This window comes from Nomascus leucogenys, chromosome 2 (assembly GCF_006542625.1).
Source record: "Nomascus leucogenys isolate Asia chromosome 2, Asia_NLE_v1, whole genome shotgun sequence".
Taxonomy (NCBI): domain Eukaryota; kingdom Metazoa; phylum Chordata; class Mammalia; order Primates; family Hylobatidae; genus Nomascus; species Nomascus leucogenys.
This window is the reverse complement of record NC_044382.1, coordinates 121,084,569-121,108,515: the sequence shown is the minus strand read 5'-3', so window position 1 is coordinate 121,108,515 and position 23,947 is coordinate 121,084,569. Positions and strand designations below refer to the sequence as shown.

Sequence of the window (23,947 nt, the reverse complement as noted above, 5' to 3'; positions counted from 1 at the left end):
AATGGCTTTGTCTGCCCCGGGTGCCACCTGCTCATCTTCCACTTTTCCTGTACTAAAGTGCCACATTCCCTGCACTAAAGTGCCACATTCCCAGGGTTGACTCATGAGCAGTTGGATGGGTGCTGTTGAACAAGGGTGTTGGCCGGGCGTGGTGGCTCATGCCTGTAATCCTAGCACTTTGAGAGGCTGGGGCAGGTGGATCAGAAGGTCAGGAGATTGAGACCATCCTGGCTAACACGGTGAAATACTGTCTCCACTAAAAAAAATACAAGAAAATGAGCCGGGTGTGGTGGTGGGTGCCTGTAGTCCTAGCTACCCCGAGGCTGAGGCAGGAGAATGGCGGGAACCCGGGAGGCGGAGCTTGCAGTTAGCAGAGATCACACCACTGCACTCCAGCCTGGGTGACAGAGCTAGGCTCTGTCTCCAAAAAAAAAAAAAAAAAAAAAAAAAAAAAAAAAAAAAAAAAAAAAAGAACAAGGGTGCTGTGTTGGTTCTTTTGGCTTTTGCAAGGTGATGGCTTGTTTCTTCCAGTGTTGTTGCCCTGTGGGATTTGCTCCGCTTTTCTCTGCACTGCAGCTTGGAAATGCTCAGTGGATTTTCACTAAGCTTTGCGATCATTGTTTCAGCCTCTTTGGCTGCATACAATGAGTGTGCACAAATGAATGAAGTATGTTTAATGAGAGGATGTTGATTTGTAGAGATGAACCTTGAGCAGTGCCTTCTCGGTCATTGATACATCCACTGGCTAGGAGTCTGTTTTGATCATTATTTTCTGGTATTCTCTTTTCACTGGGGAAAGAATCCCCAGGATGCCATCCTAGTATCTCTTCTTCTCCCCACCTTCCCACTTCTATCCCTGTTTCTTGTTCTCCAGAAGAGAAGTCTGGGATTCTTTCAGTCCGCTGGAAGCGGTGACCACAGTTACCTTCAAAATGTGTTGTAATCACCTCCCCTGTAGCACCCAGCACAGTCTCATTTAAGAAATGTCTGATATGTGTAGAGGAAGTATTACATTATAGTATTACATTGTATGCTATTTTTAAAAAACTTATGGAAAAATATAGGAATGTAAACTAAATACCTTTGCCCTTAGCTAAAAGAGCTTTTTTTTGCCTCTAATATATTCTTGTTACTTCTCCTAAATGAGTGCTTGAGCTCCAAATATACATCGAGTCTTTTTTTTCTTTAGCTACAAGCCCTATTCCATCTGACTGAATCACCAGGCTTCATGTTGCCTCTTGTTCGTGCAGGTATCCTCCAGGCAGGCTTCTCAGTTAGAGGCAGGGGAAAGATGGTGCAATACCAGACAGCATGCTCTCCCTCTCCTTCTGGTATCCTGGGCAGCCCCACAGGGTCTTTTGTGTGTGTGTGTGTGTGTGTGTGTGTGTGTGTGTGTGTGTAAGCAAGTTTATTAGAGAAACAGAAGAATGGCCACTCCATAGGCAGAGCAGCAGTGAGGGCTGCTGGTTGGCCAGGATCACATCTTTTAGGCAGTTCATGTCAGTCAGTAGGGATGCCGAAGGGCGGTCTTTTGGTGGTTTTTATTGATGGTGTGCCTTTCTCTATATAAACCCTTGAACATCTTCATTGTTCATTGGACTTTGTAGTTTCTTGTCAGCTCAGGTCGTGGTAGTGGCCTGTTGACCTGTAAGGACGTCAAAGAAGAAAGAAGGAGTGGAGAAATAAGGGAAAGTGAGAGCTCATTGAGTGTGTAAGTGGAAATGTTTCACAGTAATTTGTAGCCCTAGAGAACTGAATATGGAAAACAAAAGAGGAGGAACAACCAACATGGGAACATAGGAGTCACAGCATTGATGAGATCCAGATCAGAGACAGAATTTTATCCTATAGTCACGCTAAGATCTGGAACTGGTGACCTGCATGAGAGTGTCCACTACATCTGTACATGTTCATACAACATGAACACACACACACTCTCTTTCTGAGGTTGGGAACAGAGGCTAACAGCAAGAGTTTGTAGATGTGCTACAGGTCTGAGAGGAACAGTGTTCTGTTCTTGGTTTGTTCCAGAGAAATATGAAGCTCTTTCATTTATTGAAAGAAATTGCCTTTGAGATCCTGTCATTTTTGTGGACTTCTCCTGTTCCTTAAGTATGTAGGATCATGGATGAGAAAGGCCTAACTTCGTGGAAAGAGTGTCTGTGGCTGGTTACGGCATCTTTGTTTAGGAAAGCTTCCACTAGATGTGCCTCTCACTCGACCTTGATCCTTGCCTCTGTTCCCACTTACTTTTTGTGTGCTTGACCTTGAGTGGAGGTTATTTGATGTTTCAGGTTATCACTAAGAATAGTAGTTCACAGGAGTGTTTTCCTGAAAGTTTCCCTCTAAGGCTGTGATAAAGCATTCAGCAACCTTGTTGCCTCCAATCTTGTTTCTGGAGCTCCAAGGTAACCCCCAGGAAGTTACATAAATACTGATCCAGCTGTTGTTGAGGTGCAGGCCCTACCATGATTGATACCAGATTATTTGTCAGACTTCTTTGTTGAGTATTTCTGTTTCAGTATTCAGTTAGGCTTAGTATAATGTTCAGTTTATCGTTGAAAGCCTTTTGTCCCTGCCCTGGGTTATGCCATTGGAAGCTTAGCTGATTTAGGGAAGGACAGGGGAGGTAGCGGGTGAGAAGTCCTCCTCTCACTGGAGATGCAAACCTGCAACGCTGGAAAGCACATGTGGCTCTTGGCACTAAGAAAACCTTGTTGAAGATGAAATTAAAGTTGCTTTGCTGACAGGAAATTAATCGAAGCTGAATGTAGTAGACAAGGTCGCAAGCTAGACTACTTGTTCCATCGCTGAGGGATATTTTATTATTACGTAAATGGGATTAAATGCACAGTGACTGGAAGGGATTGAGAGCAGTGGAGAGAAGTCAGAGGTGAACAGGTTCCTCAGGATTTAAACTTTGGCTACAGAAATGTTTCTGTAACTCTGCTGCCTCTTAGTCCATCAAATGCTGAGCAAGGGAAGCTCCTCTGCCTCTTTTATCACTATTTCTGCTAAGCAGTTTTCATGACGGTGATATATCGTCATCCATTCATTCCATAACACTCCTAGATCACCCACAGTAAACCAGGCCATTTGCCGGTGCTAGGCTAAATAATGAGAAACCTAGTCCCTGCCTTCCAGGAGCTTATAGTCTGGGAGATAATGATATTGGAAAACATTACATTTGCAGATAATCCAGCCAGATATGAAGTGGTATTATACCATTTAGGATGATTTGGTTGAAAAATAGCTGAAACAAACCCTGACAAACTTCAGCGAAAGAGGAGTGAATTGGTAAAAAGGGAAACTGAACAGCCATAAAGGAACTTGGGAAGGGAGCTGTAGGTAGCAGGAACTAAGAGAGATGCTCTTCGAGGCTTACTGAATCAACTCCATGCAACCTTACATCCATTGGCTCAAGATTGAAATTCCCTGCAGAAGGTATCTGATGGATCTAGCTTGGACCACTTGCCTGTTTCTTGGCTATGGGAAAGTGGGGGACTTGAATAGCCCCACTTGGACAGTGTGCAATGGCAAAGGGACTGTTTCCCAAAGAGAGCTGGAGTGCTAGTAAGGCAAAGACTCCAGTATCCACCGGGGGAATTATAAAATTTAGCCATTGATATGTTTCCTGGGATTGCCAGCCAATGAGCTGACATACATTTTATTTGAGGCATACTCAGTGTTGGCAGTTGTAATGGTTTGAGGCCACAAAGCTTGGAATTACCTACCTGTAGGTGCATGAATTCATCAATACTTCTGTCCTTTTCCCTTATTCCCAGTGCGAGCAGTCCCACCTCATGAGAGAGCATGAGGATGTCCAGGAGCGAACGACGCTTCGCTATGAGGAACGCATCACAGAGCTCCACAGCGTCATTGCGGAGCTCAACAAGAAGATAGACCGTCTGCAAGGCACCACCATCAGGTACACGGCTCCAGTCGGCTTTTGCTCTGCCCCTTCTGCTAAACCCTCCATCTTGGAGCTGAAGTAGCCCCAACTATTACTATTTTAACTCCAAGTCCGAAGTTCTAGTTTGTAGATTATAAACTAGATTATAATGATGTGTTCTTTGTATCTAAGGCTTTTGAAGTGTATATTTCTCTTTGCTTTGTTACGCATGTGCTTTCACCTCTCTTACTCTGTTCTGATTTGGGTCCTTACAATAACCCTGGAAAGTAGACAAGGTGGAGGTTGTGGTCCTCAGTTTGTCAATAAGGGTATGAAATCAGAAGTTGAGTGAAATGCTTTAGTCTTGAGTTCTAAATGGAACCCCTTCCGTCTTAGAGACCAGCATCCCTGCTGCTGCTTTTATTCACTGGGTCGATGCGAAATATGCAAACTGTGTCCCTCCCTTGGAGATTTTGAGAGATTTATGAATGTAGCTTATAACTAAGCATTATGTAGGCTTCTAGATAAGCTGATTATATTTTGAGCTTACCTCAAATTGCTCTATCAACATGGATTTATCCTCTTACTGGACTCATAAGGCACGGGGCAAGATTTGACCCATCATTTTACTGGTGAAAAAGCTGGGGCTTAAAGAGAGTGACTGCCTTGTAGTTAAAATTAGCAGAGGATAGAGGTGGGTCAGAATCCAGAATATCTCTGCTTTTAATGAATTTTCTTTTCATAACAATAACTGGTAGGGATTCTGCCTTCCTTACTTATTAATCACTTGGCCCCTAAGTCTCCTGCCACAGTGATTAGTTGGTTGTATCTGCCCTGTTCCTCAGAGGAGAGGTTTGCTTTAAATGACACTAAGCCATGGATGAGAGCATTTTCATGTTCCTGGCGATGCTCAGGGAACAGGCTGAGGACAGCAAGGGGCTGGCACCTACCTTTTTGGAGAAAGAGTGCTTTGTTCACCGAATGCTTACACAAGCCACAATTTTAAAACAGTTTCAGAGGCAGCTACTTTAAACTCTGCTTCTGGAAGTCAGAGGAAACTTTGGATGCATTTTGTTCCAACACCAAGAGTCACAGTAATGACCGGGCTTCTTGATGAGGTTACTAATGGGCATCTGTTTTCTGGGCAAAACTGTGGAAAAGTTTGCACTGAGCTGGAGCCACACAATAAACTGCATATTCTAATTTAGAACCTCAAGGCTTTTAAATTGTATATTGGTCTTCAGAGTGATTGTAGGTTAGAAGTACATGAGCAGAGAAGAATTTTTAGACCAAAAGAATGATTATAGCCGATTTAAAGGAGACTGTCATAGGACACTGGCAAATTTGTGATTTTTATTAATACATGTTGCACTTTTAAACCCTTGAGAAAGCGAAAGCAAATGGGCTCAGTAAGTTGTGAAAAATACAAAATGTGAAAAAATACACATCACCTAGAAATCTCAATTTCAAGATGTTTAAATTGAATATAATGACCAAACTGCTTCACTTTGAAATGCAGTGAGCTTCTTGACTGCAAACATTTATTGGTGCCTTTAATTTAAAGGAATACTACATCTGTGGATATGTCATATTAAATTCTGCCAGTTTGTGTTATGTAAATGAGCTGGCCCCTCCTTGAGGGGATTCCCTGCAAGGCTGAAAGGCACTTAGACATGTAGACCAATGAGACAAAGGCTCTCCTTGTCCTCTGAGCTCCTGAGGCTTAGGCATCTCCCCAGCCCTCAGCACTCCAGCAAATTGGTTTGGCCTCTGAATTATTCAGGGTTCTCCAGAGAGACAAACCAATAGAACGTAGAGACAGATATATATCTATAAAGATATGAAAGGGGATTTATTAGGAAGATTGGCTCATGTGATTATGGAGTCTGAGAAGTTTCACAACAGGCTGACTGCAAGCTTGAGACCCTGAGATGCTGGCAACATGACTCAGTCCAAGTTTGAAAACCTCAGAACAGAGAAGCTGATGGTGTAATTCTCAGTCCAAGCCAAAGGGTTGAAAACCTGGGGGAATGCAAGTGCAGGTCCTGGAGTCCAAAGGCTACAGAGCCAGGAGTTCTGATGTCCAAGGGCAGGAGAAGAGTATTCTACCTCCAGGAAGAGGGAGAGTGAATTTGTCTTTTCTCTTCCTTTTTTGTTCTATCCAGACCCCCAACCAGTTGGATGGTACCCACATACACGAAGGGTGGATCTTCCCCGAGTCCAACAACTCACACACCAGTCTCCTCTGGAAGCACCCTCACACACACATCTAGAAATAATGCTTTAACATTTCTCTCAGGTATTCCTTAATCCAGTCAAGTTGACACCTAAAATTAACCATCACAGTCTCAGCTCTTAATATGCTGTGATGGGCCAAATGCAGTAGGAACTAGGCACCGTGGATGAACTCTAACTGCCCTAGCATACCCAGGGTCTACAGAATTGCTTGTCATACTGGACAGACATAGTGGTGGTACCATTGTAGACTTTGGTGTCACTTAAATCTGGCCTCAGTTAAGAATTTATTGGAGAAGCTAAAAATCATTATTAAGGGCATAGTTTATATAAGCTATGATATATCCACACTTAAGCTATACTGAATTGCTTAAGGAGAGAAAATGACAATCTCATAGTTTTCTGTCTCAGGTCACAATCAAAGCACCAGGCACCTTCTGTGACTGCCCTAAAAAACAAATTCCACTGAGCTGTCCATCCTACAGAAACAGTTCTCCCTCCTCATCCAATAAAGCAAGTCCTATTTTGCTTGGAGACTCTATAACTATTTCATCCCAGGTAGGAAGTGGCAAATATAATCATGTCCCATTCCTACTTCATTCATCTTTATATTTAGGCCTAAAAGTGGTCAAATATCATCATGTCCCAAAGAGATAAGTAGAAAATCCAACTTGGAAAGATATAAGTAAAGCACCAGAAGATTTGTAAGATTCCATTAATTTACATTTAATAAAACTTGGGGAAGTTTTATTGTGTGTTCCTTAGAGATGCCGGATAAACCTTTGATGCATAGTTTGCAAATATTTTCTCCCATTCTGTAAGTTGTCTGTTTACTCTGTTGATAGTTTCTTTTGCTATGCGGAAGCTCTTAAGCTTCATTAGATCCCGTTTGTCAATTTTTGCTGTTGCTTTTGGTGTCTTTGTATGGTGGTGCACCCCTATAGTCCCAACTACTCGGGAGGCTGAGGCAGGAGAATCGCTTGAACCCGGGAGGTGAAGGTTGCATGTGTCTTTATAGTAGAAAAATTTATAATCCTTTGAGTATATACCCAGTAATGGGATTGCTAGGTCAAATGGTATTTCTAGTTGTAGATCTTTGAGGAATTGCCACACTATCTTCCATAATGGTTGAACTAATTTACACTCCCACCAACAGTGTAAAAGCATTCCTATTTCTCTACATCCTCTCCAGCATCTGTTGTTTCCTGACTTTTTAATGATCGCCATTCTTACTGGTGTGAGATGGTGTTGTGTTTTTGATTTACGTTTCTCTAATGACCAGTGATGATGAGCTTTTTCTCATATGTTCATATTAATTCATGTGTGAGATTAGGAACTAAGGGTTCTAGACCAAGGAGGGAGGAATTCAGTTGGACCGATGATGACTTTATTGACAGGACTTTTCCTGTAAGAGATTCTGGATTCAGTATGTTACTATGTTATACTAATCAAACTAGTATTCACCAGTTTGAATAACTGAAAACTAGGCTCAACAAAGGACTCTGCATTAAATTATGTTGAAATGCCAGAACTTTCCTAGTATAATCTAGAAAAAGTTTAGAAGCCTGAGGAGTCAGCAATGTTGACTGGGAGATAATGTCCTTAAAATGGGATCCTTGGTACCACTGAACAAATAGAGTCAGAGTGGGCTTGGTTACTATGTTGGTCAACAAGGGCACAATAGTAATAAAAAAAGTTTGACCTGCTAGGGATTGTTGGAGTGGCTAAGAATGAGATCTCTAGAACTGATATAAATGGGCAGCCTACTAAAGTTTTACTTGATTATTATAGTCAAACTCTGGTCTGGTGAACAGAGACTTTACTTGTCATCACAATGAATAATCATGGCCTCATCCAATTCCCTTACCTGGATAACAGGCCAGTTATAGAACCAGAGCCCCCTGGATGAAGGGGAAGATTTATCAATCTTGCCACAAGTGAGTACAGTAAACTTTCCTTTTACCCCTTCAAAGAGAATGGCAGGTACTTATAAGGGAGAGTGTGCAGTGGGGAAAAGAGAGAACCATATTCTTAGGTAGATTACTAGACATTGAATCTAAACTGATGATAGCCCATGGAGCTTCAAAATATTTGTGGTTCACAAGTCAGAGTAGGGACTTAGGAAGGTATATCAGTCAGCTTGGGCTGCCATAAGAAAATATCATAGACAAGGTGGCTCACAGAACAGAAATGTATTTCTCACAGTTCTGGAGGCTGGGAAGTCTAAGATTAAGACACGAGCTAATTTATTTCCCCATTGAGGCTCTGTTTCTGGCTTGCAGATGGCCACCTTCTCACTGTGTCCTCACATGGAGGGAAGAGAGAAAGAGGAAGCAAGCTCTCTGCTGTATCTTCATATGAGGGCACCAATCCCATCATGAGGACCCCACACTCATGACCTCATCTAAACCTAATTAGCTCCCAAAGGCCCTGTCTCCAAATACCATCACATTGAATGTTAAGGCTTCAACGTAAGAATTTTGGCATGGGCCAGGCATGGTGGCTCATGCCTATAATCCCAGCAGTTTGGGAGGCTGAGGCAGGCAGATCATTTGAGGACAGGAGTTTGAGATCAGCCTAGCCAACACACCCATCTCTACCAAAAAATACAAAAGTTAGCTGGGCGTGGTGGTGCATGCCTATAGTCCCAACTACTTGGGAGGCTGAGGCAGGAGAATCACTTGAACCCAGGAGGTGGAGGTTGCAGTGAGCCAAGGTCGTGCCACTACACTCCAGCCTGGGCAACAGAGAAAAAAAAAAATTGGGGGGTACAATTTAGTGCCTGGGACCTTCTGTGACTACCCTAGAAGACTCTCCCATCTCTTATAGCTACAGGGCTAGTGTAGCCAAGAATCAGACACTGCAGGTTGCTGAAAGTCAGGTGATAGGTCGCATTATGGACTCAATCCAAATCATAGTGGACCTAGTGATGGCACCATCTGAGAGGTAACCTTTTTCAATGCCTTAGAGATGTGGTAAATGCTCCGAACTAGCAACAGTATATGGTGCTGTGTTTTGTGGATTGAGAGAATGGAAGTGGCCCTTCTTATGCATACACCTAAAAATCCACTTAAAAAGTTTTTGCTTCTGTTACCCTGATACCAAATGCAGACAGGGGCATAACAACAACAACAACAACAAAAGCACCAACTTCAGGCTAATATCACTAATGAAAATAGAGGTAAAAATCCTCAACAAAATACTAGCAAACCAAATGCAGCAGCACAATAAAAAGGTCATTCACCATGATCGAGTGGGATACCGTTCAACATATGCAAATAAATAAACACAATATACCACATTAACAGAATCAAGGGAAAAAACATGATTATTTCAGTAGATGACAGAAAAGCATTTGATAACCATCCCTTTATGATAAAAACCCTAAAATGGATACAAAAGGAACATATTGATATGGTTTAGGCTCTGTGTCCCACCCAAATCTCATCTTGAATTGTAATCCCCACATATTGAGGGAGGGAGGTGACTAGATCATGCGGGTAGTTTCTTCCATGTTATCCTTATGATAGTGAATGAATTCTGACAAGATCTGATGGTTTTATATGTGGTTGACAGTTCCTCCTTTACATGCTTACACTCTCTTCTGCTGCCTTGAGAAGGTGCCTGCTTCCCCTTCTACCATGATTGTAAGTTTTCTGAGGCCTCTCCAGCCATGCTGAACTGTGAATCAATTAAACCTCTTTCCTTTATAAGTTACCCAGTCTCAGGGAAGTTCTTTATAGCAGTGTGAGAACAGACTAATACACATATCTCAAAATAAAGGCAACCTATGACAAACCCATGGCTAATATCATAGTGAAGGGGGGGAAATTGAAGGCCTTTCCTCTAAAGACTGGAATAAGACAAGGATGCCCACTTTCATCACTGTTACTCAACATAATACAGGAAGTCCTGGCTAGAGCAATTAGGAAAGAGAAAGAAATAAAGGGCATCCAAATTGGAAAGGAAGAAGTCAAATTCACCTTGTTCACAGAATTATCCTATTCACAGATTATATATAGAAAGCCCTAAATACTCCAACAAAAAACTTCTAGAACTGATAAATTCAGTAAAGTTACAGGATACAAAATCAACATGTTAAAACCATTTTAACATCTCTATGCACCAATAACAGTCAGTCAGAGAACCAAATAAGTCAATTCCATTTACAATAGCTACAAAAATCTAAATTTTAGATCTAAAAAGGTCTAAATTTTGATTCCTTACTTGCACTCCTAGCAGGTAAAAAAATAAATAAATAAATAAATTTTGATTCTTATATAATTCTTGCAGCAGCTCCTAAACCAGGAGAGCTACGATTACTCAAAGTCCTCAACAAGTAATTCTACCTATAGGAATATCAATGCATGTATGAATCTTATCAGAAGATGTCTTGCACCCATGAGCTGTGCCATCACTAGGTCTATTTTTGTTTATATTTTCTTTTTTCAGATCTCTGTTTACATCACTAGGTCTAAAAGCAGACTCCTTCAGGAGTACAGATTGTTGATTACTTCATTAAATAAAGAATTCTAACCAGCTGAGATGCTAGATAAAGAAAATAAGGATTTCCTAGTAGGAGAAGGAAGGAGTAAATATCAACTGTAGCCTGTAACCAGCTATAGCCTGTAATCAGAAGCAATGGCTAGGCTATGCATATATTCTTGCTTTTATGTATATATGCATGTCCCTTTTTCCTGTTACTTTCTCCTATTTAATTTGTATTTATTTATTTTTGAGACAGAGTCTTGCTCTGTAGCCTGGGCTGGAGTGGAGTGGCGCAATCTGGGCTCACTGCAACCTCTGCCTCTTGGGTTCAAGCAATTCTTGTGCCTCCCACTCCTGAGTAGCTAGGATTACAGGTATGCACCACCATGCCCGCCTAATTTTTTGTGTTTTTAGTAGAGATGGGGTTTCACCACGTTGGCCAAGATGTTCTCAAACTCCTGGCCTCAGGTAATCTGCTCACCTTGGCCTCCCAAAGTGCTGGGATTACAGGTGTGAGCCACCACGTCCAGCCTCTCCTATCATTTTATATCAGATGAGTTGTTACTGGTGAAACTCATAATTTAGTAGGTAGGTTACATATCTAGGTGGGTTTTAATAGCATTTATATATGCCAACAGTGAAGAATCTGAACACAAAATCAAGAAAGCAATCCTATTTACAATAGCTACAAAAATTATAAAATACCTAAGAATAAATTTTTTTTTTTTTTTTTTTTTGAGACAGAGTCTTGCTCTGTCGCCCAGGCTGGAGTGCGGTGGCATGATCTCGACTCACTGCAAGCTCCGCCTCCCAGGTTCACACCATTCTCCTGCCTCAGCCTCCTGAGTAGCTGGGACTACAGGCGCCCGCCACCACACCCGGCTAATTTTTTTTTTTTTTTGTATTTTTAGTAGAGACAGGGTTTTACCATGTTAGCCAGCCTGGTCACGATCTCCTGACCTTGTGATCCACCCGCCTCGGCCTCCCAAAGTGCTGGGATTACAGGCGTGAGCCACTGCGCCCAGCCCCTAAGAATAAATTTAACCAAAGAAGTAAAAGACCGACTGGGCATGGTGGCTCACACCTGTAATCCCAGCAACTTTGGGAGGCCAAGGTGGGTGGATCATAAGGTCAGGAGTTCGAGACCAGCCTGGGCAATATGGTGAAACCCCGTCTCCACTAAAAATACAAAAATTAGCCACGTGTGGTGGCAGACGCCTGTAGTCAGCTACTCAGGAGGCTGAGGCAGGAGAATTGCTTGAACCCGGGAGGCGGAGGTTGTAGTGACACGAGATTGGGCCACTGCACTCCAGCCTGGGAGACAGAGCGAGACTCTGTTTCAAAAAAAAAAAAAAAAAAAAAGAAGTGAAAGTTCTCTACAAGGAAAATTACAAAATTCTCTCTAAAGAAACTGGAGAGGATGCAAACAAATGGAAAGATCCCCATGCTCATGGATTGGAAGAATTAATATTGTTAATCCATTTATGCCTAGTGTTCCATTATTGGAACGCTAAGCTTGTGAGAGTTATTTATATCCTACTGCTCAAGGTCATCACCAACGTCTGATTTTTCACACACAAAAAAATTTCAGGCTCCAGCATAAATGGGTTAAAATGTTAGTACTACCTAAAGTGATCTATAGAGTCAATGTAATCCGTATCAAAATACCAATGTCATGCTTCACAGAAATAGACAAAAAAAATCCTAAAATGTATATAGAACTCCAAAAAAAAAAAGCCCAAATAGCCAAAGCCAATCCTGAGCAAAAAGAACAAAGCTGGAGAGATCACACTACTTGAGTTCAAATTATGCTACAAAGCTGTGGAAACCAAAGCAGCATAGTACTGGCACAAAAGCAGACACATAGAGCAATGAAACATAATAGAGAATCCAGAAATAAATCCACTCATCTACAGTCATCTCATTTTTGACAGAGGTACCAAGAACATACAGTGGGGGAAAGAACAGTCTCTTCAATAAATGGTGCTGGGAAAAGTGGATATCCATATGCAGAAGAATGAAACCAGACACCAATCTCTCGCCATTTACAAAAATCAGAACAGATTAAAACCTAGACATAAGACCTGAACTATCAAACTACTCAGAGAAAACATTAAGGAAATGCACTAGGACATTGAGTCTGGGCAAAGAATTTTTAGTAAGACCTCAAAAGCATAGGCAATGATAGCAAAACTAGACAAATGGGATTACATCAAACTAAAAAGCTTCCACACAGCAATGGAAATAATGAAAGTGAAAAGACAAACTACAGAATGGGAGACAATATTTGCACACTGTCCATTGGCCAGGAATATAAGGAACTCAGTAGCACAAAAAACAAATCTGATTAAAAATGAGGAAAAGATCTGAATGGACATTGCTCAAAAGAAGACATACAAATGGCCAACAGGTAAATGAAAAAGTATTCAAAATCACAATGAGATATTCTCTCTCCTCAGTTAAAATGGCTTCTATCAAAGCATAGGGAATAATGGATGCTGGCAAGGATATGTAAGAAAGAGGAAGTCTCATACACTCTTGGCAGAAATGTAAATTACTACAACCGCTATGTAAGACAGTATGAAAATTCCTCAAAAAACTCAAAATAGAGCTACCATATGATCCAGTAATTCCCTTACTGGGTATATATCCAAAAGAAAGGACATCGATGTATTGAAGAGATACCTACATTCCCTTGTTTCTTGCAGCACTATTCACAACGGCCAAAATTTGAAATCAATGTCAGTGCCTATCAACAGATGAATGGATGAAGATACACACAAGAGAATATTATCAGCTGTTAAAAAAAGAATGAAATCCTCTCACAGCAACATGAATGGAACTGGAGGTTGCTATGTTACATGAAAAAAGCCAGAAAGCACAAAAAAACAAAATATCGCATGTTGTTACTCATGTGGGAGCTAAGGAAGTGGATCTCATGAAGATAGAGAGTATTTTGGTGGTTATTAGAGGCTTGGAAGGGTAGGGAGGAGAGAGAGATGAAGAGAGGTTGAATAATGGGTACAAAAATATAGGTAGGTAGAAGAAGTAAGACCTAGTGTTTGATAATTCAATAGAGTGACTATAATATTTTATATTTCAAAGAGGCTACTAGAGAATAATTTGAATGTTCCCAGCATAAAGAAAAGATACATGTTGAAGGTGATGGATATCCCAGTTATCCTGACTTGATTATTACACATTATAAATGTGTGAAAATGTCACAGGTACGCTGAAAATACATATCTATCCTGTATCAGTAAAAAAAAAAAAAACAAGTTATAGCTTCTTATTTTTGCAACTTTGAGCTCTGCTAGTTTGAAATCTTAGAGAGTTCTCCATCAGAGAATATAAAAATGATTCCATTAACTGCCACCTGTTTGGCCCTTTGGGACACCCCATGCCACTGAGCCAGCAAGCAAAGAAGGGAGTTACTGTACTGGCTGGAGTAACTATCAAGAGGAAATTGGGACACTGAGTACTATGTCTGAAACACATGGGAATCCCTAGGATACCTTCTAGTAATTATCCAGTGGTAAAAGTTAGTAGATTAGAACAACCCAATGCAAGTCAGGCCAAATACAAGTCAGTCCACTAAGGGCTAGGCCCTTGAGGAATAAAGATTTTGGATTACTTCATTAAGTAAAGAACTAATTCTAACCAGCTGAGATGCTAGCCAAACAAATAAAATATGGATTTCCTAGTGGAGGGAAGTTACAAATATCAACTATGGCCTCATGAGCAGTTGCAGAAAAGATGGCTAGGCTGTGCATATTTTCTTGCTTGTGTGTGTATATATATATATATATATATTTCTTGCTTGTGTGTGTATATATATATATATATATATATATACACACACACACACACACACACACACACGCACTTTTCTTTTTCCTCTTATTTTCTCCTATTATTTCATATAGGGTGAGTTGGTACTGGTGAAACTCATAATTTAGTAGGTAGGTTACTTGATATCTAGGTGGGTTTGTCATTGAACTAGAAGAGTGAAGATCACTTTACAATACTATTGTTAGGAATAATGTTTAAAATTTTAAGGAAATTGAATCCTTGTAAAGTTCCAATTAATAGAAAACTCAAAAAAATTATAAATTAGAAAATAAAAAATTAATCAAGTTATTCTAAAAAACCCCTTATATCCCACACTATAAATGATGATACTTTGAATCTCTCGTTTTGAAAAGTTGAACCTATTTAAATTGAATCGAGGAATGACTACAGAGAAGGTTAGTATCATTGCTATTGAGATTTAGAAATTGTGGTATGGATAAGAGGGTGCATATGGTTGGTCACTGAGTAGCTAAAGAGGGTAGAGACTATGATAGCTGTTGTCTGGCACTTGATACCATTCCCACCCCTCTCTTTATTCTCCCCAGAATCAAAGAGGGCCTGGGAACTACCTCTCAGATTCTCTTACCAGCTGGGTTCTGGATCGAGTTTTAGCTCTGCCTATGAAATGCACTCACATGGGTTTGGAAGGCAGAGGGAGGTGGGAGCCATTCTCCCTCAGGCCATGGTGGTGCAAAGTCAGTAGCAGTTCTGGCAAATCTGACAGCTCTTGGTGGCCTTCACTCACCTCTCTTTTCTGCAGCCCTTCCAGCAATTTTGCAGGCATGGAACTAAGTTAAATCCTTTCTACTTGAAACACGCAGTGCAGTTTGTTTTCCTAACTGAACCCTGCCTAATGTATCCTAAATCGTATCTCCTAGGATTAAACACTAAACACTTTATACATAAGCCCTTCTGAAAAATTTTATTCATGAATATTTTAAACAAATCTGATCATATAACATGCACTGTTTTGTAATATGTGCTCTTTCTCTTAACTGTTACGAGTGGCTTTTTTTAAATGTTCATCTGACTCGGGGAGATTATACAGTGGGATGGGGGAAATGGAAAAATATATCAGTAGCTCACTGGATGTGAAAAGAAAATAAAGAAGGATTTCTGAGCAAATTAAACATGAGATCTTTTCTTTCCCAAGGAGGTTATTTTCTTTTCTATAAGCTACTCTCCTAACATCAGCCTCTCACTACCAAGTCTCATGAGTTGTTCATGTTCTTTGCTTCATCTCCCCTTTGCTCGTTAGCTCACTGCTGCTGTGTGGCATCTGATTTCAACAGTTTACCAAAACCCTCTTGCTATGAACTGAACTGTGGTTCCCCCTCCCCAAATTCATATATCGAAGCCCTAGCCCCCATTGTGATGGTATTTGGAGATGAGGCCTTTGGGAGACAATCAGGGTTAGATGAAGTCAGAAGAGTGGGGCCCTGTCTTAGTCCCTTTTTGTTGCTGGAAAGGAATCTGAGGCTGGGTAATTTATAAATAGAAGAGGTTTATTTGGCTCACAATTCTGCAGTCTGTACAAGAAGCATGGCACTGGCATCTGCTTCTGGTGAGGGCTTCAGGCTGCTTCTACTCATGGCAGAAGGGGAAGTGGAGCCGGCTGTGCAGATATCACATGGCCTGAGAGGGATGATGTGCCAGGCTCTTTCAACAACTCGCTCTCCAAGGAACTAATAGAGTGAGAACTCATTCACCCACAAGGAAGGGCAATAATCTCTTGAGGGATCCACTCCCACGACCCAGACACCTCCCACTAGACTCCATCTCCAATACTGGGGATGAAATTTCTACATGAGAGTTGGAGGGGACAATCATTCAAACCATAGCAGGCTCTCAAGAAGGTATATTGCCTTTCTTTCATTTTTTAAAAAATTATACCTAAGTTCTGGGATACATCTGCGGAACATGCGGGTTTGTTACATAGTTATGCATGTGCCATGGTGGTTGGCTGTACCCATACCATACATTAGGTATTTCTCCTAATGCTGTCTCTCACCTTGTCCCCCATCCCGACAGGCCCCAGTGTGTGATGTTCCCCTCCCTGTGCTCATATGTTCTCATTGTTTAACTTCCACTTATGAGTGAGAACATGTGGTGCTTAGTTTTCTGTTCCTGTATCAGTTTGCTGAGAATGATGGTTTCTAGCTTCATCCATGTCCCTGCAAAGGACATGATCTCATTCTTTTTTATGGATGCATAGTATTCCATGGTATATATATGCCACATTTTTTTAATTCAGTCTATCCTTGATGGGCATTTGGATTGGTTCTAAGTGTTTGCTATTCTGAATAGAGCCACAATAAACATACATGTGCGTGTGTCTTTATAGCAGAATGATTTATAATCTTTTGGGTATATACCCAATAATGGGATTGCTGGGTCAAATGGTATTTCTTGTTCTAGATCCTTGAGGAATTGGCACACTGTCTTCCACAATGGTTGAACTAATTTACACTCCCACCAACAGTGTAAAAGTGTTCCTATTTCTCCACATACTCTCCAGCATCTGTTGTTTCCTGCCTTTTTAATGATCACCATTCTAACTGGTGTGAGATGGTATCTTGTTGTGTTTTTGATTTGCATTTCTTTAATGACCAGTGATAATGAGCTTTCTTTCAAATGTTTGTTGGCTGCATAAATGTCTTCTTTTGAAAAGTGTCTGTTCATATCCTTTGCCCGCTTTTTGATGGGGTTGTTTTTTGGTGTATTGCCTTTTAAGAAGAGACATAAGACAGCTTGCATGTATATTCTCTTCCTCCCAGCCATATGGGGACACGGGGAGAAGTCAGCCATCTGGAAGCCAGGAAGAGCCCTAACCAGAAAGCAGCCATGCTGGACCTTGATCTTGGAGGATCTAGGCTCCAGAACTGTGAGAAAATAAATTTCTATTGTTTAAGCCACCCTGTCTATGGTATCTTTTTATGGCAGCCTGAGCTGACTAAAACACCTTTCTTGAAAATCACCAATGATTTCTTAAATGAAAAATCCAGAGACCTTTTCTTGTCATTGGTCCCTTTCTATGGCATTTGACCCTAGGCCCTCTTTCCTTCCTGACGGCACTCTTCTTAAACCTCTAGGACCTTGCAGACTGTTGATCTTCTCTTCCCTCCTCACACCTTTAACCTCATACAGCAGCAGCCCCAAGGCACAGAACCCTCCTATCTCTGTGATCTCAGCATCGGTACTCAACCCTTCTGCTTACTGGGTCTGCTACAAAATGACCCCTCATTTGAGGACAGAGAGAGAAAACATCCCAGAGTCTCTATCTACTGTAATATAATCTGACCACTAAGATTTCAGGCTTGCACCAGGAGCTTGATGTTTCTCCTGATCTCTGGGCACACAGTTACCTGTGTGTTGTTGGTATCATGTACGTCTTGATATACATGCAGCCAACAACACACAGGCATCTGTTCATCTTCATGTTGTTGCATTTCAAACACTGTAACCAAAACCTCCTTGTCTGCCAGCAAAACATGTTGTTCTGATTAATTTACAGTCTAAAAAGTATAATGCAATGAAATAAAAATAAAACACAGAAAGAAGAGTGTTTCTCCCTGTTTTCCTGTGTGGTCTATATCAATCTCTTTTTCAATATTTGGAAGTTCTTGAATATGGATCTTATATGAGCTCTTGTTAAGACAAAAATGTATTGTTATATTCATAGAAGAGCATTTCAAAATCCCATTTGTTCAATTCTTCAGCAAAAGATTCATAGATGAATCTGATCTTCTCTATGCTATCTGAAAAAATGAGATAGTATTAAAGAAAGAACGAGGACTTTATTCATCACTTATTTCCTGTAATAGATTCTTTCAGAGAACTAAAAGGAATACATTTCCTTCCAATAGCTTTAAAACAAACAAACAAAAAAAAAAAACAAAAAAAAACTTTGTTCTTTAAAAGAAAGCCAGCCATTTAAAGCCAAGTCTACTTTTAATTTAAGAAAGAATGCAATTCACCCAAAAAACACCAGGTCAAGTAGGGTGGATTAGTTGGCCACAGCTGACTGACAGCTTGACAGCTGTCAAGGCAGGCAGATGACCATCTGGCTCTTCTCCACAAATCATTCCAATCCAGTGGAAGGCATGAATGTGCACCCAAAATGAGATAGATAATGTGGATAGTTAGTGACATGACAGTCTATCAAATGCTGTTGACTCCATAGTACTTTCAGCTTGAAGTCTAGAAAGCATGGTAAGAATTACACTTCCATTGACTTTTCCCTCTTCTAATTAAGTTATTTTACCCCTAACCAATAATGAGAAGGAATCTTTAATAAACAATGAAATATCTTTTCCTTCAGTCATGACCTTACAGTTGACCCTTAAACAATGTGAGGGTTATAGGAGACAACCTAGGCAATATCATTCTGCATGGAGGCAAGGGCAAGGATTTCATGACAAAGACACCAAAAGCAATAGCAACAAAGCAAAAATTGACAAATGGGTTCTAATGAAGCTTAAGAGCTTCTGCATAGCAAAACAAACTGCCAACAGAGTAAACAGACAACTTACAGAATGGGAGAAAATATTTGCAAACTATGCATCAAACAAAGGTCTATCCAGCATCTATAAGGAACTTAAACAAATTTGCAAGAGAAAAACAACCCCATTAAAAAGTGGGCAAAGGACATGAACAGACATTTTTCAAAAGATATACATGCAGCCAACAAGCATATGAAAAAAGCTCAATATTGCTGCTCATTAGAGAAATGCAAATAAAAACCACAATGAGACACCATCTTACACCAGTCAGAATGGCTACTATTAAAAAGTCAAAAAATAACAGATGCTGGTGAGGTTGCAGAGAAAAGGGAACACTTATACACTGTTGGTCGTAGGGTAAATGAGTTCAGTCATTTTGGGAAACAGTATGGCAATTCCTCAAAGAGCTAAAAGTGGAACTAGCGTTCAGCCCAGCAATCACATTACTGGGTATATACCAAGAGGAATATAAAGCCTTCTACTATAAAGACGCATGCATGCAAATGTTCATTGCAGAACTGTTAACAATAGCAAAGACATGGAATCAACCTAAATACACATCAGTGACAGATTAGATAAAGAAAATGTGGTATGTATATACCATGGAATACTATGCGGCCATAAAAAATACAAGCTCATGTCTTGCGTAAGATGGAGGGAGCCAGAGGCTATTAACCTTAGCAAACTAATGCAGGAATAGAAAATCGAATACTGTGTGTGGGAGCTAAATTATAACAAATGGACATAAAGAGGGGAACAACAGACATTGGGGCCTACTTGCGGGAGGAGGGTGGGAGGAGGGAGAGGAGCAGAAAATATAACCATTGGGTATTGGGCTGGGTGATGAAATAATCTGTACAACAAACCCCCAAGACACGAGTTTACCTGCGTAACAAACCTTCACATGTACTCATGAACCTAAAATAAGAGTTAAAAAAAATCCAACAATATGAGGGATAGTGGCACCAACCCCTACACTGTGCAGTTAAAAATCCACATATAGCTCATGACTCACCAAAAACTTAACTACTAATTGTCTACTGTTGACATGAAGCCTTACAGATAACATAAGCAGTCAATTAACACATAGACTAGTATCTATTAGGTTATGTGAAAGCAGTTGTGGTTTTTTCTGTTACTTTCAAAAGCAAAACTGCAATTACTTTTGCATCAACCTAATGTATACATTTCATGCATTTATGACATTCCTTAAAAAATTTGTTTTTGTATTTCTAGGCTATACGATTCATCTGAGTTTTTTTCAAGTTGTCACAAATTTCGAAAAAATTTTCAAATATGTTTTTGGAAAGAAAATTTGCATATAACTGGATTCATGCAGCTCAAATACATGTTGTTCAAGGGTCAACTACATATTGTCTCATTGGTACGAAATTTAGGAATTAGGCTGTGCTAGTGGTTGCATTATCTTAGGTAAGTTGCCTCTCAAAGCCCCATTTGTCTTGTTTGTAAAATAAAGGTAGTGGTCCTGGCTAAAACAGTCTTTAAAATCCCTTCCAGTCTGCCAGCCTGTGACTTTTCTGCCGCTGCTGGCCATTACATAGGCAAGTGTACAATCTAATGCCTGCCTCCTGAGGAGCATTTGTTATGTTGTTTAAGCTAGGAGCAAGCATTAATGGTTGCATCCCTTAAAGCAACTTGGAAGCACTTCACAGATGCTTCTACATGAATGAAACAATATGCATTTGGAATCTTGTGAGTTGACCCTTTATGTTCCAAGGAGAAACACCTGAGAGCTTTGTAATACCATTATTATAAACCTACAACTACAGAGTGTCACTTTCAACATTTATGAGTTTATCAGAGCTGCTGTTTTTCTGGTTTTAAATGGACACTTTTTTTTCCATGTTTTTACATTTTCCTCTTTTTCATCACCAGCATTAGCAGTTGGTGTTTTTTTGGGAGGCATTTTTTCCCCAAAGAAATAAGTTATTGCTTAAGAAGAATGCCTGTATATATAACAAACAGAAGTCATCTTGAGATGCTGTTGTGCTGTGTCATTAGCCACACATCCTCACCAGGCATCCTCTAGGCTGTGCATGCAGAGCCACTGCAGAAGCACAACTCAAAATCTTGTCTTTATAAAACTGCCAGGGACTCTTGGTGCTTTTAACTTATTCCATAGCTCTTGATGGAACAATGCTCCTGAATGGTAGAGAAGACCCACAATCATCAGTCTACCATGCATACTGCAATCACAGATTGAGTTAGTTTACAGAGGACCCTCTGAGAATTGTTTTTGTCATTTCCCAGTCCCAGTTTCCAGCCCCCTTTCGGGAATGATGCCAATGAGAGATAAGGATATGCAGCTCTATGATTTTTTACCAAAGTCAATGGGAGACACAACAGGGTGCATGAACTTTCTAATATTTAAGCTCAGTTTAACCTTTTTATACGTCACTCTTTGTGGCACAAAATCTTCCCTGTTCTCGCAAGGTAGCTTTCCACCTCTAATGACTATTTACTTTGTTGGCATGTGTCATTTTTGTTCTAGAATACTTACAATGATTACCATAGCTGGAATGCATTTCTCTTCTTCTCATTTTATCTGTTTCCACACAAGATCTTGGCAACATTTACTCCTTCCTCTGAATTCCTAGACTTTCCACATTGTATTTTTATTTCTTCCATCTAACCCTGATTATTTGCATCCTCCGGTGCAATATATTTTCCTTTTGCCCAAACTGCCCAGTCAACAAGTAGTACGAGTGCCTCTCCAGCCTCATGTTTCCATCCTGTGCCATATTTTGGTTTCAGCCATAGTGAACCACTTGCTGCCCTCCAAGTTCTGCACGTTCGCAGCTCCTCTGAGCCTTTGCCTGTGCTATTCCACACTCGTGACCTAACTGAAATTGCCTCGAGACTGATCTTGAGCGCTGCTCCACCCAGGAGGTCTTCTCTGGTCACTCCCCACTGGCAGCCCCAGATATTCCACCTGTGTTCACCCACAGCATCCTTCTTGTGGACATCTTTGTCTCCTTGAAGACATCTGTGCAGTCTTTGTGTTCCTATCTTTGTTTTAGTGCTGAAATACATTGAATGGGAATTTTTAGTTTGCATTTTGTGACACAGAAAACCTACTGCTTAATGTGCTATGGTTCTCCTTCAGACTGCGCTCTGACCTCAGTAGGGAATGTTTCTACAATAACAGCTTCCCTTTCCCACACCTTCCCAATTCACTCCTTTATAAAGTTCAGCCTAGTAATCTCTAGAAGTAATTCTCTACAAAGCAGGAGATTTGGCAAGAAATATATGTTTTCGAATCTGCCAAGCCAGGAGGGTTTAAGGTGGCTATTAAAGATTTTACAAATGCCATTTATACCAAAGAAACGGCAGCAGCATTTATCACTTGCTTTCTTGGCTGCAAAAAAGTCTCGGCTGAGCTAAAGCTGATTACGTTGGCCATGCAACAAAGGTAATTTATTCATCATACACAAAATCTCTCTTAACTAAAATCAGAATTTTAAGTGCTGACTGAAAGGAGAGCTAATGTATCTATCAGTGCACAATCATCCTGCAGACCAAAAAGGCACTTAAGAGTGTGCTTTTTAATCATTTTCTTCCCTAAACCTAATTATTGTTGACTTTTGTAGATGTCTAATAATTAACTTATTCATAGAACATTAGCCTGTATTTTTCTTTGTCTTCACCACTCTCTAATTCATATTTTTCATGTCATGGGGCTTTATATCTACATAAAGCTTTCCCAGTTTTCTGGGTAGCTTTTATTAACAATACTTTATAAAGCATGGGCTCAGCTGAATCCCTTTCCTGGGAGAAATTTAGTATCTTAAGAGAACCAAGATTTCTGTTCTTCACATTTCTCTGATTTATAGATGTGTCTCCCGCTTGCCTCCCTAAACCCTAATGATCACCACTCATCATCTTGGTCCACCCAGAATCCAACACTGTAGACTTTCTTCTCCTCTGGTTGTTGACAACTTAAAATGAATGCCAGGCTGAGATTTCTCTGATTCCTAGCTTTCTTCACAGACAACCTGCCCCTGAAGCTGAGCAGACCCAAATGGGCATTCCACTGCTATTTAAATCCCCTGAGAGTTTCCCCTACTGGTTCACTTGCAAAATAGATCCTTCAAAGAGGGTTCATTTTGCTGTCTCCATACCTGTGTCCAGTGTATGTGTGGTGATGGTGGTGGTGTGGGAAGGGGGCAGTGCATGTGCTCTGAAATACGCACTGCAATTCTAAGTTTCTCAGCTTGCTAATAGTACAGTGAAGAGACCAGAGGTTGAGGGACCTCTGAAGGGCTGAGAAGAGGTAGATGTGTGTATACCAATAAAACACGGTGGGGTTTAAATGTTGTCTTCTTGTTAGCAAGTGCAAATTAAAGGAAATAGACCGTTGAGTGGTGTTCTCTCATTCAGTGCTCTGTGTTCTCCTCATTGCATCCTCTCTTCCTACCCCCTAGTTCTACCTACTTTCTTTGGGAAGTTAGCCTAGTCTTTCTTATACATGCTGATCCATATACCTTTCAAAAAAGTCTAGTTTGATCTGCACAGGTGAGGTTCTGGTTTCCCAATAGCTCCAACCCCGTCTCCAAACTCCAGCCTCCTTCAAGAAGGAAGCTGCTGTGGGCCCCTCCAGGTGGTAGGGCATGCTGTTTCTGTGTGCTAGACTCTTAGTTATTTGGTTCACAGTAGCCTCAGTGCTAGTAGCCTTAGTTCTTTTTCCCCTCGGAATTTGAGGAGGTGAAGAAATCTAGTTTCTTCAGTACTCTTTAAAGGGGAAGAGTTTCTGCAGGTGGATAGATGAATCTCATTTGGTACACGGGTATGTTATGTGCACACAGAGGCAACCTTTCTGCTTCACTCACTGACCATAGATGTGACTATCTATTTGGCCTGGGAGGAATCCTGGTCCCTGTGGCCTGGGAGAGAAATCTGTTTTCTCTTTGAATGTCTTTTTCTTGTCCTTAAAAGACATATTCTCTAGGGGATTGTC

The 23,947-nt window shown here is 40.7% G+C and overlaps 1 protein-coding gene across 1 annotated transcript in view; it reads left to right on the top strand.

Annotated features, from left to right (window-relative positions):
• The window catches only part of MCC (MCC regulator of WNT signaling pathway), a 275,349-nt gene that overhangs the window by 152,819 nt on the left and 98,583 nt on the right, over positions 1 to 23,947 (top strand). The window contains exon 3 of the mRNA XM_030817748.1: positions 3,786 to 3,928. Coding sequence (XP_030673608.1) covers positions 3,786 to 3,928 — 143 coding nt within the window. The remainder of the gene's footprint in view (positions 1 to 3,785; positions 3,929 to 23,947) is intronic.